The sequence below is a fragment of the Oryctolagus cuniculus genome, chromosome 8, assembly GCF_051225735.1.
Source record: "Oryctolagus cuniculus isolate XC-2025 breed Fujian yellow rabbit chromosome 8, ASM5122573v1, whole genome shotgun sequence".
Classification (NCBI taxonomy): domain Eukaryota; kingdom Metazoa; phylum Chordata; class Mammalia; order Lagomorpha; family Leporidae; genus Oryctolagus; species Oryctolagus cuniculus.
Window position 1 is genome coordinate 30,902,660 of NC_142874.1, and position 18,175 is coordinate 30,920,834.

The 18,175-nt window shown below is 59.9% G+C and overlaps 1 protein-coding gene across 1 annotated transcript in view; it reads left to right on the plus strand.

Annotated features, from left to right (window-relative positions):
• Positions 1-18,175, plus strand: part of GFRA2 (GDNF family receptor alpha 2) — a 68,909-nt gene that overhangs the window by 21,360 nt on the left and 29,374 nt on the right. Inside the window, exon 4 of the mRNA XM_070047336.2 lies at positions 4,696-5,050. Coding sequence (XP_069903437.2) covers positions 4,696-5,050 — 355 coding nt within the window. The remainder of the gene's footprint in view (positions 1-4,695; positions 5,051-18,175) is intronic.

The following is an 18,175-nucleotide window of genomic DNA, read 5'->3' on the forward strand; positions in this document are numbered from 1 at the left end:
GGTCAGGGGCTGCCATGGCTTCCCTGTCCACCCAGCTCTGGCCAGGTCTCTGGCCTCTCTGCACCCCAATTTCTCAGAGCGGGGCCCCACTGTCCAGGAAGTGGCTGGCCCTGAGTAAAGACAGGACCTTCCTGATTAGGAAGACAAACCTCGATTCCCTTTCTGTCGTAATTTCTCCCAGGTTCCCCCTTTAAAAGACTTAATTAAAAATTATTTACTTATCAGAACCACAGAGAGAGAGAGAGAGAGAGAGAGAGAGGTCTTCCACCCACTGGTTCACTCCCCGAATGCCTTCAACAGCCAGGGCTGGGCCAGACTGCATTTAGGAGCCAGGAGCTTCATCTGGGTCTCCCATGTGAATGGCAGGGGACAAACGCTTGGGCCATCCTCCACTGCTTTCCCAGGCCATCAGCAAGGAGCTGAATTGGAAGTGGAGCAGCTGGGACTTGAACCGGTGCCATATGGGATGTCAACGTCGAAGGCCGCGGCTTCATCCGTTGCACCACAATGCTAGTTCTGAGACCTAATTTTTAAAAAGGGTTTTGGCCGCCAGCAAAACCGAGAGGAAAGCCAAGTTTCCAGATAGCCCCTGCTCCTCCATATGCACAGATCCCCCCACGGTGGGCGCTCGGTCGGCTCCCCCACGAGAGCCGTGTGACAAACGATGCCCTTGGGTGGACACCTTGTCCCCCAAGGTCCGTGGCTGCCATCGGAGCTCACTCGTACTATTGTGCGTTCTGTGGCTGTGGACAAATGGACCACGATATGGACCCACCAGTGCAGTGTGGGGAGCAACTCGGACTAGACTGTTACTGGAATTAAGACTTATTCTATGCATCTGCTCTCCCACAATATGGCGCTGAGAAGGGGGAAACAGCTTCTACACAGCTGCCTCCAGTTCAACCAATAAACAGCAGGACCTGCTCCTGATTGGAGGAGAGCAGCGTACTCGGCGTGTGGGTAGCAGAGTTGGGATTGGTGGAAGAGGACTATAAAGGAGGAGAGAGACAACATGCACCAGGAACACCTATCTGAAGGAACACCTGAGCAGCCCCCGAGAGAGAGCCGGCCGGCGGTGTGCTGCTCCCCCGCGGAAGTGGGGAAAGTGGCAGGGGGAACCGCCCTTCCACGGAGGTGGAAGGGTCGGTAGCCAACCTGGGAAGAACCAGCAGCAAACCCGGGGAGGGCCGAGCAGACAAAAGAACAGCGCAGGGTCCTGTGTTGCTCCTCCACGAAGAGGGGGAGCGACATAATGGTGCCGTGACTCGGATAGGAAGCCTAGGCAGGGCTTAGTGTCATTCCTCCACGAAGACGGGGAGCGACAGTGCAGGGTCAGACAGACTGCCTTGGGCGTCCTGTGCTCCGCCCAGGCCTCCCTCTCGCCTCCTCCTAACAGCCCCTGGTCCTCTCCCTGTCTCTGCGATTACCCTTCCCTGGTGTCACGTGGTTGGGCTTGTGCTGCGTCACGAATATGCCCCCCCCCCCCATCCAGCCCCGGATTCCAACTTCCTGCAAAATGCAGACCCTGGGAGGCACCCATGGGTGCCGCCACCCACCCATGTGGGGCACGTGCATTGAGTTCCGAGCTCCCAGCCTAGTCTTGGCTGTTGCAGGCACTGGGGAATGGATCAGCTCATGGGAGCTCTCTGTTTATCTTCCTCTCAGATACATAATAAACATACTTACGTAGCGCCTGTCTATTAGTGTGCACACTTGGCAGAGTGCACACATCAGTGAGACCCAAAGCCCCTCCCTCCGAGGAGCTTCTGTTTGATCAGAACAAACAAGTCGAACTGTGGCAGCTGACCGGGCGTGCTGGGAGGGAATAGAGCTGAGTAGGGGACAGGTGGAGTGTCAGGGTTGTGACCGTGTGCAGAGGGGGTCAGAAAGGGCTCAGGCATAAGGTAACAGTTCTGCAGAGGCCCGAATGGAAGTGAGAGAAGTTGCCAGGACTTTCCGTGTGGTCATGCCATTGAGGGACAGCCTTCCCGGCCAAGGGAACAGCACGTGCCAAGGCCCTGAGGCCAGCCCAAGGTAGCTCAAATATTATCCCAGCCACATGCAGAGCAAACAGTTACAAATGGGCTATTTTACATGCATTTTTTATTTTTATTTTTGACAGGCAGAGTGGACAGTGAGAGAGACAGAGAGAAAGGTCTTCCTTTGCCGTTGGTTCACCCTCCAATGGCTGCTGCGGCTGGCGCGCTGTGGCCGGCGCATCGCGCTGATCTGAAGCCAGGAGCCAGGTGCTTCTCCTGGTCTCCCATGTGGGTGCAGGGCCCAAGCACTTGGGCCATCCTCCACTGCACTCCCTGGCCACAGCAGAGAGCTGGCCTGGAAGAGGGGCAACCGGGACAGAATCCGGTGCCCCGACCGGGACTAGAACCCGGTGTGCTGGCGCCGCTAGGCGGAGGATTAGCCTAGTGAGCCACGGCCCCGGCACAAATGGGCTATTTTACATTCATTTTTTTTTCTTATTAAATTGTGCAACTCCGGTGTACGTTTCACAATCTCGTGTGCATATTTGAGATTTGCTGTCATGCTTTAAGTTCAGTGGCTGGGTGGGCAGCTGGAGTTTGCCTTGGGGGAATGGCACGCACACAGGCGTGCAGGGCAAGCTACAGCCGCTGGGTGAGGTGGGGGGGGCTTTGGGGCCCAGGTTCACCCCCGCTGATTGTCATGAGGTGAGAGTCGGGGCACAGGGCAGCGCAGGGAGACTGGGCAGGGGGCTCCTACTGGGTGATCTGGATTTAGGTAGTAGCTGTGATGGTAGTCTCGTCAGAAGTGGTTGGACGGACACATAAATGCATTTTTGTGCTTCAGAGACGCACACAGAGAGATGAAGAGAGAGATCCCCCCCAATCTGCTGGCTCACCCCCCCAAATGCCCACAATGGCCAGGACTGGACTGGGAATGTAACCCAGGTCTCCCACGGGGATGGCAGAAACCCAACGACTTGAGCCGTCACTGCTGCCTCCCAGGGCTTGCCTTAGCGGGAAGCTGGAGTCAGGAGCCAGAGCCGGGAATTGAAACCCGGCACTCGGCTGTGGGGCACGGGCATCTCAGCCATTGACTTCACTGCCGGGCTAGCCACCTGCCCTGGCTCTGGTGTGCTTGGAGGTAGAATTGCGCGGTGTGTGAGGGCGACAGGCGTCAAGGCTTGAGCCCCGGGAGGGGCCGGCAGGGTCAGGGGGACAGTCGGAGTCGGGGGCAGACTTTAGGGGGGAATCGGGTTTGGCTTCGGACCCGTGAAGTTGGAGATGAGTGTCAGGCTCTCGGGTTGAGTTTTTGCGTGGGCCGTTGGACAGCTGAGTCTGGGGTCCCGGATAGAGGTCTGGGCTGGGGATATAACTCTGGGAGTCAATAGCTTATTGGCCATGTTCAAGGCCACAAGATGAGATGCCAGCCCCATGCAGCAGGTGCAGAGAGAGAAGAGGGGACTGAGCCCTGGGAGGTGAAGGTGGCACTCACAGAGCAGGGGTGCTCAGAGGCGGCAGGGAGACAGGCAGAGTGTGAAGACTGGGGAGGAAGGGGTTCAGGTGGGCAGGGTGACCCCTACACCCAGGGCTGTGCCAGGCTAGGAAGGGGAGGCCCTGGGGGTCCTGACCAGTGACGAGAGGGGTGGGGGCAAGCCCCAGCATGACATGAGTCCATGAGAGCACAGGAGGACCGCAGAGCACGCGGGTGTAGACAACTCACTGATGGGGCTTTGCTTGAAAGGGGAGCAGAGAAGTGGGGGGCGTCAGGAGGGGGCTCACGGGTGCGAGGAGGCGTTTAGCTGGTTGCAGGCGGGCAGTGTAAAAGCTGATGGGGAGGGTGGGGGCCGGGAAGAGCAGAATTGCTGTGTGTGCCGGAGAGGACGTGGGCCCTGTCCGTGCCTGTAACGACCGCAGGTGGACAGCGCTAGGCAGGGCGGCTTCAGCCACTTGCTGCAGGTCACAGGGCCGGGGCCGAGGGCTGATGGGAACAGCCAGTCTCAGCCATGGAGCTTTCCTGGTTGGAGTCCCAGCTCTCCCCAGAGGGGTGGGGCCTCCCCCCCCTCCTCCTCCCTCCTCCCCCTCAGTAGCCCCACCCCCACCCCCAGGCCCTGTGATCCTAAATGAGGCAGAGGCCGTGCACACCGGATTGACTGCCTCTTAGGCTTGTGCTAAGTGTGAAACAAGACTTGGGGGTAAAAGTCGTCATCATCAGCTCGCGATGTGGGCGGCTTAGCCGGTGCCAGACGCTGTCCATTTCCACCGCCTCGGATCCTCACCGCAGCCTTTAGACGCGGGTCCTGTGACGCCATCCCCATTTCACAGACGAGGAGACTGAGGCGGAGAGCGGGCACTCACAAACATGTCGGTCTCAGGCAGCTCTGCCGTCCCACTGCAGGCCTCTGACTCTCTCTCTTTTTAAAATGGTTTATTTATTTGAGAGGCAGAGTTACAGAAAGAGAGAGAGAGAGAGATCTCGCATCGACTGGTTCACTCCCCAAATGACCGGGGCTGAGCCAGGCTGAAGCCAGGCGCCAGGAGCTTCCTCTCCAGCTCCCACGCAGGTACGGGGCCCAAGCATTGGGGCCGTCTTCCTCAGCTTTCCCAGGCGCATTAGCTGGGTGGGAAGTGGAGCAGCCGGGACTCGGACCAGCACTCACACGGCGTGGCAGGTGGCGGCGGAACCCTGACCGCTCTCTTCTTCCTCCTCCCTGTGCAGGGACAGGGGCAGACCCGGCGGTCAGCGCCAAGAGCAACCAGTGCCTGGACGCGGCCAAGGCCTGCAACCTGAACGACAACTGCAAGAAGCTGCGCTCCTCCTACATCTCCATCTGCAACCGGGAGATCTCGCCCACCGAGCGCTGCAGCCGGCGCAAGTGCCACAAGGCCCTGCGCCAGTTCTTCGACCGCGTGCCCAGCGAGTACACCTACCGCATGCTCTTCTGCTCCTGCCAAGACCAGGCGTGCGCCGAGCGCCGCCGCCAGACCATCCTGCCCAGCTGCTCCTACGAGGACAAGGAGAAGCCCAACTGCCTGGACCTGCGCGCCCTGTGCCGCACTGACCACCTGTGCCGGTAGGGGGCGCTGTTCCGCGATGCGAGGCCGTGCTGTCCCTTCTTCCCATGCCCTGGGGGGGCCACTGATGGTGACCCTGAGTCACGCTGCCTGGGACTGGGGCTCAGTGATCGGTGATACTGTCACTCGTTCGTTTCATTGCATCCGTCTGCTTGGTTGTCCAATTCGGGCTTCTTGTTTTGTGCAGAGCACTGTGGGGGAAGCCAGGGTGAGCCACGGAGCTTATCGTGCGTAATGAGAGCCCTAGAGTCTGGGAAGAAGGCACTTTTGGGGCGTGTGTTTGGCTCAGTGCTTAAGAGGGCCCTCCCGCCATTTGGGGGAGCCTGGGTTCAAGTCCTGGCTCCAGCTTCCTGAGTGGTGGCAGGTGATGGTACACGTGCTTGGGTCCCTGGCACCCGTGTGATAGACCTGGGTGGACTTCCTGGCTTCTGGGCACTTGAGGAGTGAGCAAGGGGATGGGACATCTCTCTCTGTCTCTCTCTCTCTTTCTCCCTCGGGAGTTCAGGGGCAAGGCTGCCGTAGGTGTGGGTGTCTATAGATTGCCTGCTGTCTTCTAGACACTCTCCAAGGCTTCCTGTCGCACTGGTCCCTGCAGGGTGGCTGCAGGCAGGCACTCCCATCCATGCGATAAGCCAGACAAGACAGAGTGGCTCTCCTGAGGTCACACAGCCCTGGACTCTCCGGAGCCGGGGCTGCAATTTGCACACGCCCCTGACACCATGGCTGTGGCCAGGGGTGGGGAAGAGTGCCTTGGTTTCTTTGGAGAGTCCAGTACTTCCCCCACCGCCCAGCTCCGCCTCCGGGACCAACACCCATTTCTGTTGTGTGTCTCTCTGTCCGCCACACCTTGTCCAGCACTGAGAGCCCAGTGCACGGGGAGCCCTGCGTCAGTACAGCTTGAATGGATAACCGGGTGGTGACCGCCTCACTTCCGCCTTGAGTTCAGCTGTGGGCCACGGGGCCATTCGACGGAGGTGGTGTGGGACAGGCAGCGTGGGAGGTGCCGCCGACCCCCAGGCAGTGTCTGGAGGTCATTTGTCCCTCGTGGATCTGGGGCTCAGTAATGAGGCTGCAGAGGCCTGGGCAGCTCCTGGCTGAGCGGAGCCATGGCCGAGGCACCAGGTGGCGTAGGGAGGGCTGGGGGAGCCCGGGAGGGCGCCTGGCTGGGGGCTGCCTGGGGTTTGGGTGGTAAGGGCAGCTGTTGGTGTGACAGCGAGGGCGGTGTGGGGAGGGCGACAGGGAGGTCGGCCAGCAGAGAGAGAGCAAGTGACCAGGAACCACAGGGAAGGGGCCTCAGCCCAAAGGGTGTGCGTGCAGGCGGAAGCTGGGTTGCCTCGGGCTCAGGCCTGGCCTTGAATGCCAACCAAAGTCTTGGAGGGAACGAGGGCCAGGGCCAGCGCCTGCAGAGCGCCGTGGGCTGGGGCAGGGGTTCTTTTTAACACGGGAGAGCAGGGGCCGCGTTGCAGCCTGAAGGGGAGGCACCGCCTGGGGTGTTTGAAGTGGGGACCGACCCCAGAGCGAGCTGCAGCACTCAGGAGACGTGTGTGGAAAAAGAAGAGTTTTCTCTTTAGCATCCTTAAAAAAGTGCACCTTATCACTTACACAAGCTGGACGGGTGGTTTAAAGTAAAACAGTGCCCCCAGCGATCAGACGGTCAGGAGGAGACGCTCTGATCCTGGGGCAGGTGCTTGACCCTGACCTTGACCTTGACCTTGTCCTCTGAGCTCCCTGGTTGCTGGGGTAGAGGGGAAGCTTGCTGGGCCATGCACGTCCCAAAACACGGTGGGAGGGGGCATGCTAATGCTGAAATTCTCCCCCTGTTAGAACCGCCAGCACACCCTCGGTGCTACTTCACACTGAGTGACAGGGCGCATGACGACCTGGCCGTGAAGCCAGAGTCCCAGCCCAGGAGCCTGTGCCTGCGTGGGCCGGTGTCCCGACTGAGCCGGAGCCCGGGAGCCTGCCACTCAGCTGTCTGAGGACGGAGCATGCGGGGCTGGGTTGACGCCAGCCTCCTCCCTGCACACACCTGCGTGTGCTGTTTTTCCACTCGTGCTACAAAGCCGTGCAAGGCCCTCACCAGGAGCCAAGCAGGCGTCAGCATCAAGCTCTTGGGTTTCCCAGGTTCTAGAATGCAGTGCCAAAGAAGCCCTATTCTTTTTTAAATGAAAACGCATTATTTAAAATATTTTAAAACTTGGAGAGACGGTGTGAGACAGACAGGCACATGTGCACACACACAGACACACACACAGACGGCCCCTGACTGCTGGTTGACTTCCCGAATGTCCACAGAGGTCAGAACTCAGTCCGGGTCTCCCGCGTGGGTGGCGGGAACCCAGTCACGTGAGCCAGCACCACCTCCTCCCAGCATGCACGTCGGCGAGGGGCTGGAGTCAGGAGCCAGGGGCAGGAATCCCACCCAGCACTCGGGATGTGAGGTGCTCAACTGCTAGACCAGATGCCCACCCTCCTTTTTCCTTTTTGTTGTTTCCAATTGCCACGTAATAACTTTACATATGTATGGGGTGTGGTGTGTGGCCTTTTAATCTGTGTCTAAATCGTGTAGTGATCAGGGTAATTAGCATATCCATCATCTCAGACATTTATCTGTCTTCGTGTTGGGACTGTTCAGAATCTTCTCTCTGAGCTGTTTGGAAACGCGCGGGTAACCGTCAGCCATAGTTGTCTGTCCTCTGTGCGGTGGGGTGTCGGAAGTGGCCGCTCCTAGCCAGCGGCACCCCTGCTCGCCCCTGCCGTTCCCTGACGTCCCCTCTGCCGCCCCCGCCAGTGCTGTTCCATTCTCTGCTTCTGTGAGGTCAGCTCTTCGGCTCCCGCCCACGCGGGAGAACACGCAGCCCGCATGCCCCCCCCCCCCCCCCCCCCCCCGTGCTGCCTTACTTACGAAACATCGAGTCCTCCGGCGCCAGCCAGGTTGCCGCGGGTGACCGGATCTTACTCTTGTTTCCGGCTGGCTAATACTCCGCCGCGTGTGGCTAGATCACGCTGTGTCCGTTCACGCATCGGCGGGCACCCGGTGGATCCCGCATCTGCAGCTGTGCGTAGCCTGCAGTGACGCGGGAGTGTGGGTGTCTCTGACCTGCCAAGTCCTTAGCTGTGTGTTCCCAGAGGTGGGAGTGCTGGATGGTGTGGCTTTCTGAGGCGCCTCTGTACTGTTCTCCACCGTGGCCGCCAACAGCGCCTTTCTGGGCGCCCTCGCTAGCATTTGCCATTTCTTGTCTTTTTCTGCTTGCAGGCAGCTGAAGGCTCCTTGTGCTTTTCATTTGCCTTCTCCCCATTGGTGGCTGTGTTATTGCAACCTCTGCTCATTGTAGATCACCCGTCTCAGGGATTTGCTGCAGCGACAGAACTCAGGGCCTGGGTGCGTCCGGCCTGGGGGAGCTGTGGGCTGTCTAAGGCCTGTGAAATCCCCCTGGTCTGGTCCTGCCAAGGCAGCCGAAGGCGGGACTCACCAAAGCCCATCAGTGTGTAGCAGGCTCATTTTTCAGTGGCTGATTCTGCATGGCCCCGGCAAGTGATGCTCTCCTGCCCCTGGACTCAGACATAGGGGAAGCCACAGACAGGCGACTCGGGTGATGCACTTGGCGGGGGAGAGCCACAGAGCGTGCTGATTTACCAAGACTGCGTAAGGGGAGGGCTGAGACCGAGGGATCCTGGGAGCTGAGGGGTGACAGGCTCCGAGAGGCATGGAGCCCAGCTTCGGGCGATGGATGTGGGCCCCTGGGCCGTGCTGTGTGTATTTGGTTGAATTAGATGCTTGGGGAGGCCCGGGTCGTGGGTAGGAAGTTCCGGTTGCCCCATGGTGTGGCTGCCTGAGCCACCAGTGCGCTCCTCCATCTCTGCCCAGTGTGCACGTTGGAAGTAGGCAGGCGTTGGGGCTAGCGGTGAGCGGCTGCGTAACCTGCCACTGTGCCTCGTCAGAGTGCTGGGGTTCGGCGCCTGGCTCTGGCTGCTGACTACAGCTTCCTGCTATTGGAGGGCAGCGGTGACGGCTCCGGTCATTGGTTCCTACAACGCAGGTCGGGGAGCCTGGGTGGGGTCCCCAGCTCCCGGCTCTAGCACTTTGTGGGCATCTGGGGACTGCACCAGCAGACGGGCGCTCCATCTGTCTGTCTGTCTGTGTGTCTCTTGAAGCAGTAAAAAAGATACTGCAAGTGTGGCCCTGTAGGACGTGGGAAGGGATGAGGGTGGGACCTGGCTTTTTGATGAGTGTGGCTGGGGCGGTGGAGGACGTCACAGCGTGGCCAAGGGGACTTCGGGGGATTTTGTCTGTGACTCAGAGCTGTGGTGTGGGGGCAGCAGAGCGGAAGCAGGTGGTGGGTGGACGTGGCCACAAAGCCTCTCTAGGCTCTGCCCGTGTTCTCTGGGGTGCTCCCTGCTGGGCTGTCGGCTCCTTCCCTGCTCAGCACTGGCGTCTCTGGGGACCTCTTGGGTCCTGTGTGTGTGCGCGATAGGGCGGGTCTGATCCATCCAGCAGGTCTCCAGGGGGCCGTCTCCCTCCGCCCTGCTCCCCTCAGGGCTGTGCTGCTGGGGAGTGGAGCGATCCCTGTAAGAGGAAATGACCTTCCGAGCCCCACCCCGGTGGGGGCATGCGGTGGGGGCGTGCGAGGGTGCAGGGGAGGCCTGGGAGGAGCCGAGCTGTCAGTTTCCCAACCGGGCGACTTTGAGCTGCGGCCCCCGTGTCTCCTGCTCGGCAGTGCCCAGCGCCCAGCACAGCTCACGCGGCCCTGTGGTCGCCTGCGCGAAGCTGGGCTCACCCTTCCTCTCCGGGCTGCTGTAATGAATGAAAGTGACTTTGATTTAGGAACTCCTGCCTGGGATTCGCGACTCTTTGGAAACGAGGCCCTTGTCCCCGGGCGTCTCCTGGCGCCTTCCCCACGCTCCCAGCCTGACTTGGGTGGGCTCTCGCCTGGCCCAACCCTGGGCCTTTGTATCTCGGTCCAGGATCCTTAGGGACGGCCCTGCCAGAGCCCGTCTGACCAGGCACTGCGTTCCAGCAAGGCTGCTGGTGTCCCGGGGCACAGCCTAGCGGCAGGCCCCATACATCTCCCGGGTGACATCCGTCGGACTGGCCGTGCTGTCGTAGTTAACGTCGCCTGAGAGTCCTCTTGGGCTGGAGGAGCCTGCGCGCTGGGCCTTGCTTCAAGATGCTCCCACATCTCTGGACCAGGAGCAGGTTAGGGTCTGGGGGCCCAGGGCTGCTTATTCTGCCCTGGGCTTGGACGTCGCACCCCGGAAGCCCAAGCTCTGTGCTCTGCCTTTGGTTGGTCCCAGGGACCTCTCAGGGCTCACCTGGGGCCTGGGAGAGATCGGGGAGGGGGGTGGGGGCTGGGAGGGTGTTTCCTTTGTCATCACCAGACGTGCATCTCAGAGAGCCCCAGAGTGCCTGGGAAGGAGCCTGTGGAATTGGGCTGGGTTCTCTCCAGCCTCTCCCGACACCACCATCTATATATATATTTTTAAAACCAGCTTACGGTCATTGGCGAACAGGGTCTCAGTGTGTGTGGGTGGGTGGGTGGCTGAGGGCTTCTGGGGAGGGGGATTCTGTTGTCACCGGGGCCCCTTGCAAGCCTCGTTGGGAAGGGAGGGCTCTCTGACACGCCCCTTCCTCTTCACCTGCCAGGAGGCTGTAATAGCTCCACACGGGCTCCGTGCCATCTCCTGGGCTGTAATTTAACCTCGGGGTGCTGATGACGATGGCTAGGAATGGAAGCCAAGCCCAAAGCTGCCCGCCCTGGCAGCCTGGGCCCCCTCGTTGTCCAAGAGGGAGAGGCCTGCTGGGGGGACGCAGGGGGCCGGGCTGCCCTCCGTGGAGGCCATCTGGAGGGAGTGGGGAGGCCCCTCAGCTGGCTCAGCCTCTGGCCCAGGGTGGGCTGTGCACGTGGAGTTGTCTCCGTTTGGATGCTCGGCTGCTTGGGGCTGTCCGGCAGGCAGCTTCGTTCTGACTCTCCGAGAGCTGTTGGCTGATGCGTTTAGCAGATCCTCTCCAAATGACCGCAGATGATTATCCGGGGAGCCTGTGATACCCCCACCCCACCACGGGACTGTGAGCACCTTGGGCGTCTGTGCACCCCAGAGTTCATTTCTCAGACACTTGTGGTCATCATGAACTCAGCAGAGGGTTCCTGGAGCTCCCCGAGCCTCCACCTTCTCTGGTGACCAGCTTGGATCTACTTTCCAATCTCCTTGCTCAGGAGCGACCAGATCGGGGATGGATTAGTGATGTCTGCCATGGGCATGAGAGGGGTGGAATAGAACCCCCTGCTGGAACCCAGTGGGCCATTTCTTGGGGCCAGTGCCCAATATGAGATGGCTGGCAGATAAGCTACACACCTCCTCTCATATGCTTTACATCCGCTCAGGCTACCTACAATACCTAACACAATGAAAATACACTGTGAACAGTTCTATGCCCTGTGCCGGCCCTGTCCATGTTCTTTATGTGGCTGTCACCACATTCCTTCATTTTTTCCCAGCAAGTTCCCTGATGTTTTCCTTACATCAGTGCCACGTTGATTTGTGCCTGCAACAAATCTGTCTGGTGTGCACACTCGGTGTGGAGCAGTATGCCAGGGACAGGTGTCCCCTGGGTGCCCTGCTCCCTGGGTGCCTGTAGTCCCAAGAGGGGAGACAGACAGACGGTGGACACACAGCCGGCCTTAGTGTGCACGGGTTCCAGGTCAGGGTTCACCCTACAGCAGATTGAGAATATATGGAGGCAAATGAGCCCCGAGCATGGACAGACCACCCCTCCCCACTCACTGTCTGTATTCCCAAACAGTGCACGGTGGAACCGGGCGTCAGATAGCGCTGACGTCCTGTTAGGTGTTGTAAGTAACCTAGAGACCATGTGGTGCTTGTGGGTGGCATCCAGCAGCTGTCCCAGCCACAGTCCCCCGGGGGTACTGAGGGACAGCCTAGCGACAGTGGCCGGGATGAGCAGGACGTAGGGATGGAGGTTAATGGGGCAGCTGGAAGGGGCGGGGAGGTGGGGAGCTGGGGCTTGGCTGAGGACAAGTTCACCCAGGGCAATGGCGATGAGGCGAAGGATGCTGCAGATGAGACCGAGGGGCGGGGCGGGGCAGGTGCCTGTGGGAGGGGAGGAGTCAAGGGGCCTGGGGGCGGGGGGAGGGGCCAGGATGAGGTTGGGAGGTGGCAGGGCCCAGGTCCGGCAGGGCACAGGTCCCGCAGGGCTTGGGGTGGGGGACGTGGCAGGGAGTGCAGGGTGGGGGGCAGATGGGGATGGGACAAGACCCTGGGAGAGGGTGTGTCACTGTGGGAGAATCTGCTCCTTGGGTCAGAGCTGGCGGCCACTCCTGCCAGGCTGGGAGGCTGTGGAGGAAGGCTGGAGACAGAGGTGGCCCCTGTGCCAGGGTTGAAGGAGGAGCCAGGCCTGTGCTGGCGAGAGGGACAGAGGAGGGAGGACCGGGGCCAGGTGGCCAGGTGCCTGCTCCTCAGACCCTTGTGTGTTGCCACAGGCGTCTGGTTTACCATGGAAGACAGTGACGTGTGCTGAGCAGGAGAGGGGCGCGAGCAGGATCCCCGGGCGTGTGAGGAGAGCAGGGCTGCAGGCAGGGAGCCCACAGTAGGACGGGTGCAGGATGAGGCCGGGGCAGTGGCCCTCAGTGGCCGGTTCCTGGGGGCTTGTTGCATGGGCGCAGTGGAGGGAGGTGTTGAGGACGAGATCCTGACCTGGTGGCCGGTTGGGTGACAATGCTGTCCACTGAGAAACTGGGGGAGGGAGAGGAGGAGGAGAAGGTGGCAGCAGTGGTCTGGGGTTGGGGGAGGGGGAGGCACTGCGTTTCAGCTCTGGTGTTTGGAAGCCTCTGGACCGTACCTGGAGACGGCAAAGGCAGGGTAGTGTCTGTGCGATTGGGGGTTGAGCAGGGAGGCAGGAGTTTGGGATGCAGACTACGGGATTCAGGGAGATGATGCGGCAGGGGCCGTGTGCTCAGCCGGGCGCTCGGCACGCGGTAACATCGGCTCCTTCAAAGAGTGCCTAAGCTCGTTCAGGCAGACGAGGCTCACCCGTGGGGAGCGTAGCTGCGAGGAGGAAGCCCTGTGTCCTTACGTGGTGTCAGGATTAAGCTGCTTGCTGCGGGCCTGTGGGGTGCGGGGAGCAGGGAGCGTGCGGCCGGGAAGCCAGGGGCGGGGCGCTGTGGACGCAGGTTCCTGCAGCTGTGCTGGGGTCTGGGGTGGGGGGAGGCGGGCAGGCAGGACTGAGCAGAAGGAGGACTTGGTGTATGTGATGGGGTGGGTGGGGCGTGTGTGAGATGGGGAATATGACATGGCCCGGGGTGGGGGGTCTCTAGGGTCTTCCTGGCCTCCCTTAGGGTCCCCCACCTGCCAGTGCCCGACTCCGGTGGGCTCATGGTCCTCCCAACTTGCTGCTTTGTAAGGAGCGGGGTCCGGCGGGACCAGTCCTGGGTTAGGAGTCCTGGCCTGGTCAGCCCTCTGTACCTCAGCCTCTTGCGAGTCGAATATACTGGAAGAGAAATTGCACGTGCACTTGACATTGGACAGGTGTTGTTTCTCGTTAGTATTCCTTAAACAGTGTGGCATAGAACTGTTCACAGTGTATTTTCATTGTGTTAGGTATTGTGGGTAGCCTGAGCGGATGTAAAGCATACGAGAGGAGGTGTGTAGCTTATCTGCAAATCTGTTTTTAAAATCTCTTCTCAGAGAGAGAGAGGGGGCAGGAAAGAGAGAGAGAGAGAGAGAGAGAGAGAGTTCTTCCATTTGCTTATTCACTTTCCAAATGCCCCTGACAGCCAGGGCTGGGCCGGGCCCAAGTTGGGAGGAGGAGTTCCGTCTGGGTCTCCCATGTGGGTGGGTGGCAGGGGCCCAGGGACTTGAGCCATCGCCTGGTGCCTCCCAGGGTGCGCCTTAGTGGGAAGCTGGAATTGGAAGTGCAGCTGGGACTTGAACCCTGGCCCTCCTCCAGGGTCACGTGTCCCAGTGGGGATATGAGACGCGAGCTTCCCATTCAGTGTCTTAAAACGCCCCCACGAGTGTCTGCCTCTCTCTGTCCGTCTGTCTTTTTTTGGTTATGTGCACATCGTGTGCCATCTCATTCAAGGGATTTGCGCAGCTCCAGGCTTTGATGTCTGTGCCCGTGGGGACCGGGGGGGGGGGGCAGGCCGGCTGTGCTGCCTCTGCCAGAACCAGCCGAACGCTCTTGCTGGGGTTCGTGGGAGCTGCCCCCTCCTCCAGCGAGGGCCCCCTCCTCAGAGACCCCGAAGCAGAGGCTGGAGGCCCCTGCCCGCGGGGGATGAGGCTCTGGTGAGAACCTCCGTTTTGCCCCTTCCCGGGGGCACGAGGCCAGCATCCTGTCTGTGTCACCCCTTCCTGCCCTCTTGCCTCATCCTCTGTTCTCTCGTCTTGCCTCTTTCTTCTTGCCTCTCTCTCTCTTTCCTTGTTCTCTAAATAAAATGTGCTTTCCTGTTTCACTGGTTATACAAAGGACAGGAGCCCAGATATAATCCTGGTGAGACAGAAGAGGCCTCCCTAAGAAAAGCAGGACTTGTCCCCACCCCCCCAGGCCCTGGGAAATAGGCCCTGGGGAGTGTTTTGGAGAACAGACGGTCCCCACTGTCTGCGCAGATGCCTGTTTTAACAAAGATTACGGGAACCATGTTTTTCCCTGAGTATCACGTTAGCGTTTCTCCGTCTTGTACACATGTTTCCTGGTTTGTGATGACAACCTGGTTTCTTTCTGTTTTTTTTTTTTTTTTAAGATTTTATTTATTTATTTGAGAGGTAGAGTTACAGTGAGTGGGAGAGACAGAGAGAGAGAGAGAGGGAGAGAGGTCTTCCTTCCGTTAGTTCACTCCTCAAATGGCCGGAAATGGCTGGAGCTGCGCCGATCCAAAGCCAGGAGCCAGGAGCTTCTTCTGGGTCTCCCATGCAGGTGCAGGGGTACAAGCAGTTGGGCCATCTTCTACTGCTTTCCCAGGCCAGAGAGCCGGATTGGAGAAGGAGCAGCTGGGACTAGAACCGGCGCCCATATGGGATGCCAGCGCTGCAGGTGGAAGATTAACGCACTGCGCCACGGCGCTGGCCCCGAAAACCTGGTTTCTAACTTTACGGGTTTTGTATGCCTGTGGGTGGCTTGGGCAGTGTGTCTTTGTACACTGTCCACTCACTCTAGTCACTTATTTTTTATTTTTTAAGATTTTATGTACTTGAAAGGCAGCGTAACAGAGAGAGAAGGAAAAGTTGAGATCTTCCATCTGCTAGTTCACTCCTCAGATGGCTGTGATGGCCGGGGCTGGGCCAGGCAGAAGCCAGGAGCCAGGAGCTTCCTCCGGGTCTCCCACATGGGTGCAGAGGCCCAAGCACACTTGGGCCAGCTTCCACTGCTTTCCCGGGTGCATTAGCAGGGAGCTGGATTAGAAGTGGAGCAGCTGGGACTTGAACTGATAGTCTGATACGGTGTTCAGGCATTCCAAAGCAGCTGCTTAACCTGCTGTGCCACGATGCTGGCCCCCAAAGTTTGTGAAATGCATGCATAGTTGTGGTGTTTTTTTTTTTTTTTTTTTTTTTTTTTTTTTTTGACAGGCAGAGTGGACAGTGAGAGAGAGAGACAGAGAGAAAGGTCTTCCTTTGCCATTGGTTCACCCTCCAGTGGCCGCCGCGGCCAGCGCTCTGCAACTGGCGCACCGCGCTGATCCGATGGCAGGAGCCAGGTACTTCTGGTCTCCCATGGGGTGCAGGCCCCAAGCACTTGGGCCATCCTCCACTGCACTCCCTGGCCACAGCAGAGAGCTGTCCTGGAAGAGGGGCAACTGGGACAGAATCCGGCGCCCCGACCGGGACTAAAACCCGGTATGCCAGCGCCGCAAGGCGGAGGATTAGCCTAGAGAGCCGCGGCGCCAGCGCATAGTTGTTTTTTATGCCATACGTTTGCCACCACCTTTTGGACGTCCCTTGTGGACTCTTCCCACTCAGATTTCCTAAGTGATTTGTTTCTCTGCGGGGTGGGGAGGGGTTCAGTCAAGCAAGCGAGGATTGTTGCCTGCTACTTGCCAGTCTCTGTAGCTGGAGCAAGGCTGGTTGGAGAGCCCCAAAAAGTCAGCAGGAGGAACCAGGGAGCTCGGAAGTCCTGGGGCTGTGCACTCCCCTCCCTGCTCTGATGGGCCCTGGGAGGGGAGCTCTCGCGTCTCAGCAGGTGCATGGGCTGGGCACACAGCTGGCCTCAGTCTCCTCCTGCCTCTGCCTGGTGCCCAGAAGCCCAGGGAAGGGGGAGGCAGCTTTGGCCACCTCTTCTCCTGCCCTCTGTGCCTTTGAGAGCCTTGGACCAGGGAGCAGGCCTCAGAGGGAGTCACTGTGGAAGCCCCTGCAGTGGGTGAGTGGGTGGGGAAGGGTGGGTACCTGTTCTGTGGGCTGTCTGTGCCCTGGACAGCCGTGCCCGCTGGCTGAAGCATCCCTCCAGGGTCCTTGTAGCTGTGCTCCAAGGAGAAGTGGCTTGGAGGAGTGTTCTTGGTGTCCAGATGTGCAGCGAGAGGGGCTGGCAGGGTGGGTGGGAGCCCTTGGCGTCTGTCTCTCGCATGCCTGTGTTATTCACGATGGGACGAAGGTGAACGGTTTGGGCAGGCGGCCGCTCTGCGGCCACCAGAGATCCGAGCAGAGCATCCTGGTGCCTGCAAGCGTGGCTGATGCAGCCCCCGAGGGTCCCCGAGTTCACTTTGGGCTGGGGTGGAGATCTTAATGATGAAGCAGCCTGAGCCCAGAGAGATTGAGTTATGGACCCCAGGTCACACAGCAGAGGAGTGGGAGGACCTGGCAGAGGGCCAACTGGACCACGAGTTGGAAGCTAGGGCTGCAGACTTGGGAGGGGTCACAGCTGTGAGCCTCCGTGTCCTTTAAGAGAGTGGGCAGAGTAGCCCATGCCCTGTGTACCCCTCTCTCCCAGCCCCGTGCTTGCCCAGAGATCTAAGTCGGTTTCTATTGGGAGCAAGGGAAGACAGCTGGGGGCTGGTGGGCGGATCACCCAGGACTGCAGGGAATGCCTGGTGTGTGCGCGCACGTACACACACACACACACACACACATGCAGAGCCCCAGACTTTGGCTTTGGCTTGGAGCTGTGGCCACAAGGTCAGACCAGATGCATCTTGGGCTGGCCCGGAGCTGGCAGTGCATCAGTTGCTTCTGCTTCCTTCCCTTTCCTTTCTGCTCCCCCCTCCCCCACCCCCGGGGGGGTGGGCTTGTTCCGAGCCCTGCACGCCCACTAGAAGCCCGGCTGGCACCCTGGAGCCAGAGCAGGAACAGGCAGCGGCGTTGGAACCTATCAGTCCAGGACCCCGTTTTCTTCACCATGAAGGGCTGGGGCTGCCTTGTCCCTGGCCCCGCCCCTCTCTCCTCTTTGGATCAACCTTCCAGAGGTTGGTGGTGGCAGAAAGGAGGGGGGAGACTCAGAAATGCTGACCCCCTGCCTCGTGCGCAACCCCGCCCCCCCCCCCATGCGCACCCCCGCCTTCTGCGGGAGCCCGGGGAGGAGGGGAGGGTGGGTGTGCTTCCTGGACCTCGGCGACGAAGTCGCAGCCAGGCAATCATCTCGATGCTTTCGCTGCGTTCTGCTGCTCCTGTAACTGCGCAGGGTCGGCTATTAACTGGTCATCAAGCCTCAGCTTCTAGCCCATCAATAGTCATAAAGTTGGAGAGATAAAAGCCATCAGTTTTCCATTATAGCTGCAAGCAATACAGTAGATAGCTATTTTCTGAACGCTGCAGATAGATGTCTTTTAACTAGATAGAGCAGGGTTTCCAGTGGCCCCTGCCTCGGCGCCCGGCAGCGCCGGGCCTGGGATAACCTGCCGGCTGGTTTCTCTCCCTCCACCTCCTCTCTTTTCAGGGTGGGCAGATCTTCCGGCTGAGGGTGCTGCTGGGCGAGGCATGGTGGGGGGAGACGGTGGCCTGGTGCAGCCTTGTCTGAGCACATTCTGCAGCCAAGTGCATGGCAATGTCCTCCGTGGCCTTCCTCTGCCTGATCTTGGGCTGGGTGCAGGGCGCAGGGAGCTGGGTGTGTGGGTGGTGGGGAGAGGACATGAGGATGGTCGGGCCCCCGTGCTGGGTCCGTGTGCAGCAGGGTCCTGGGTGCC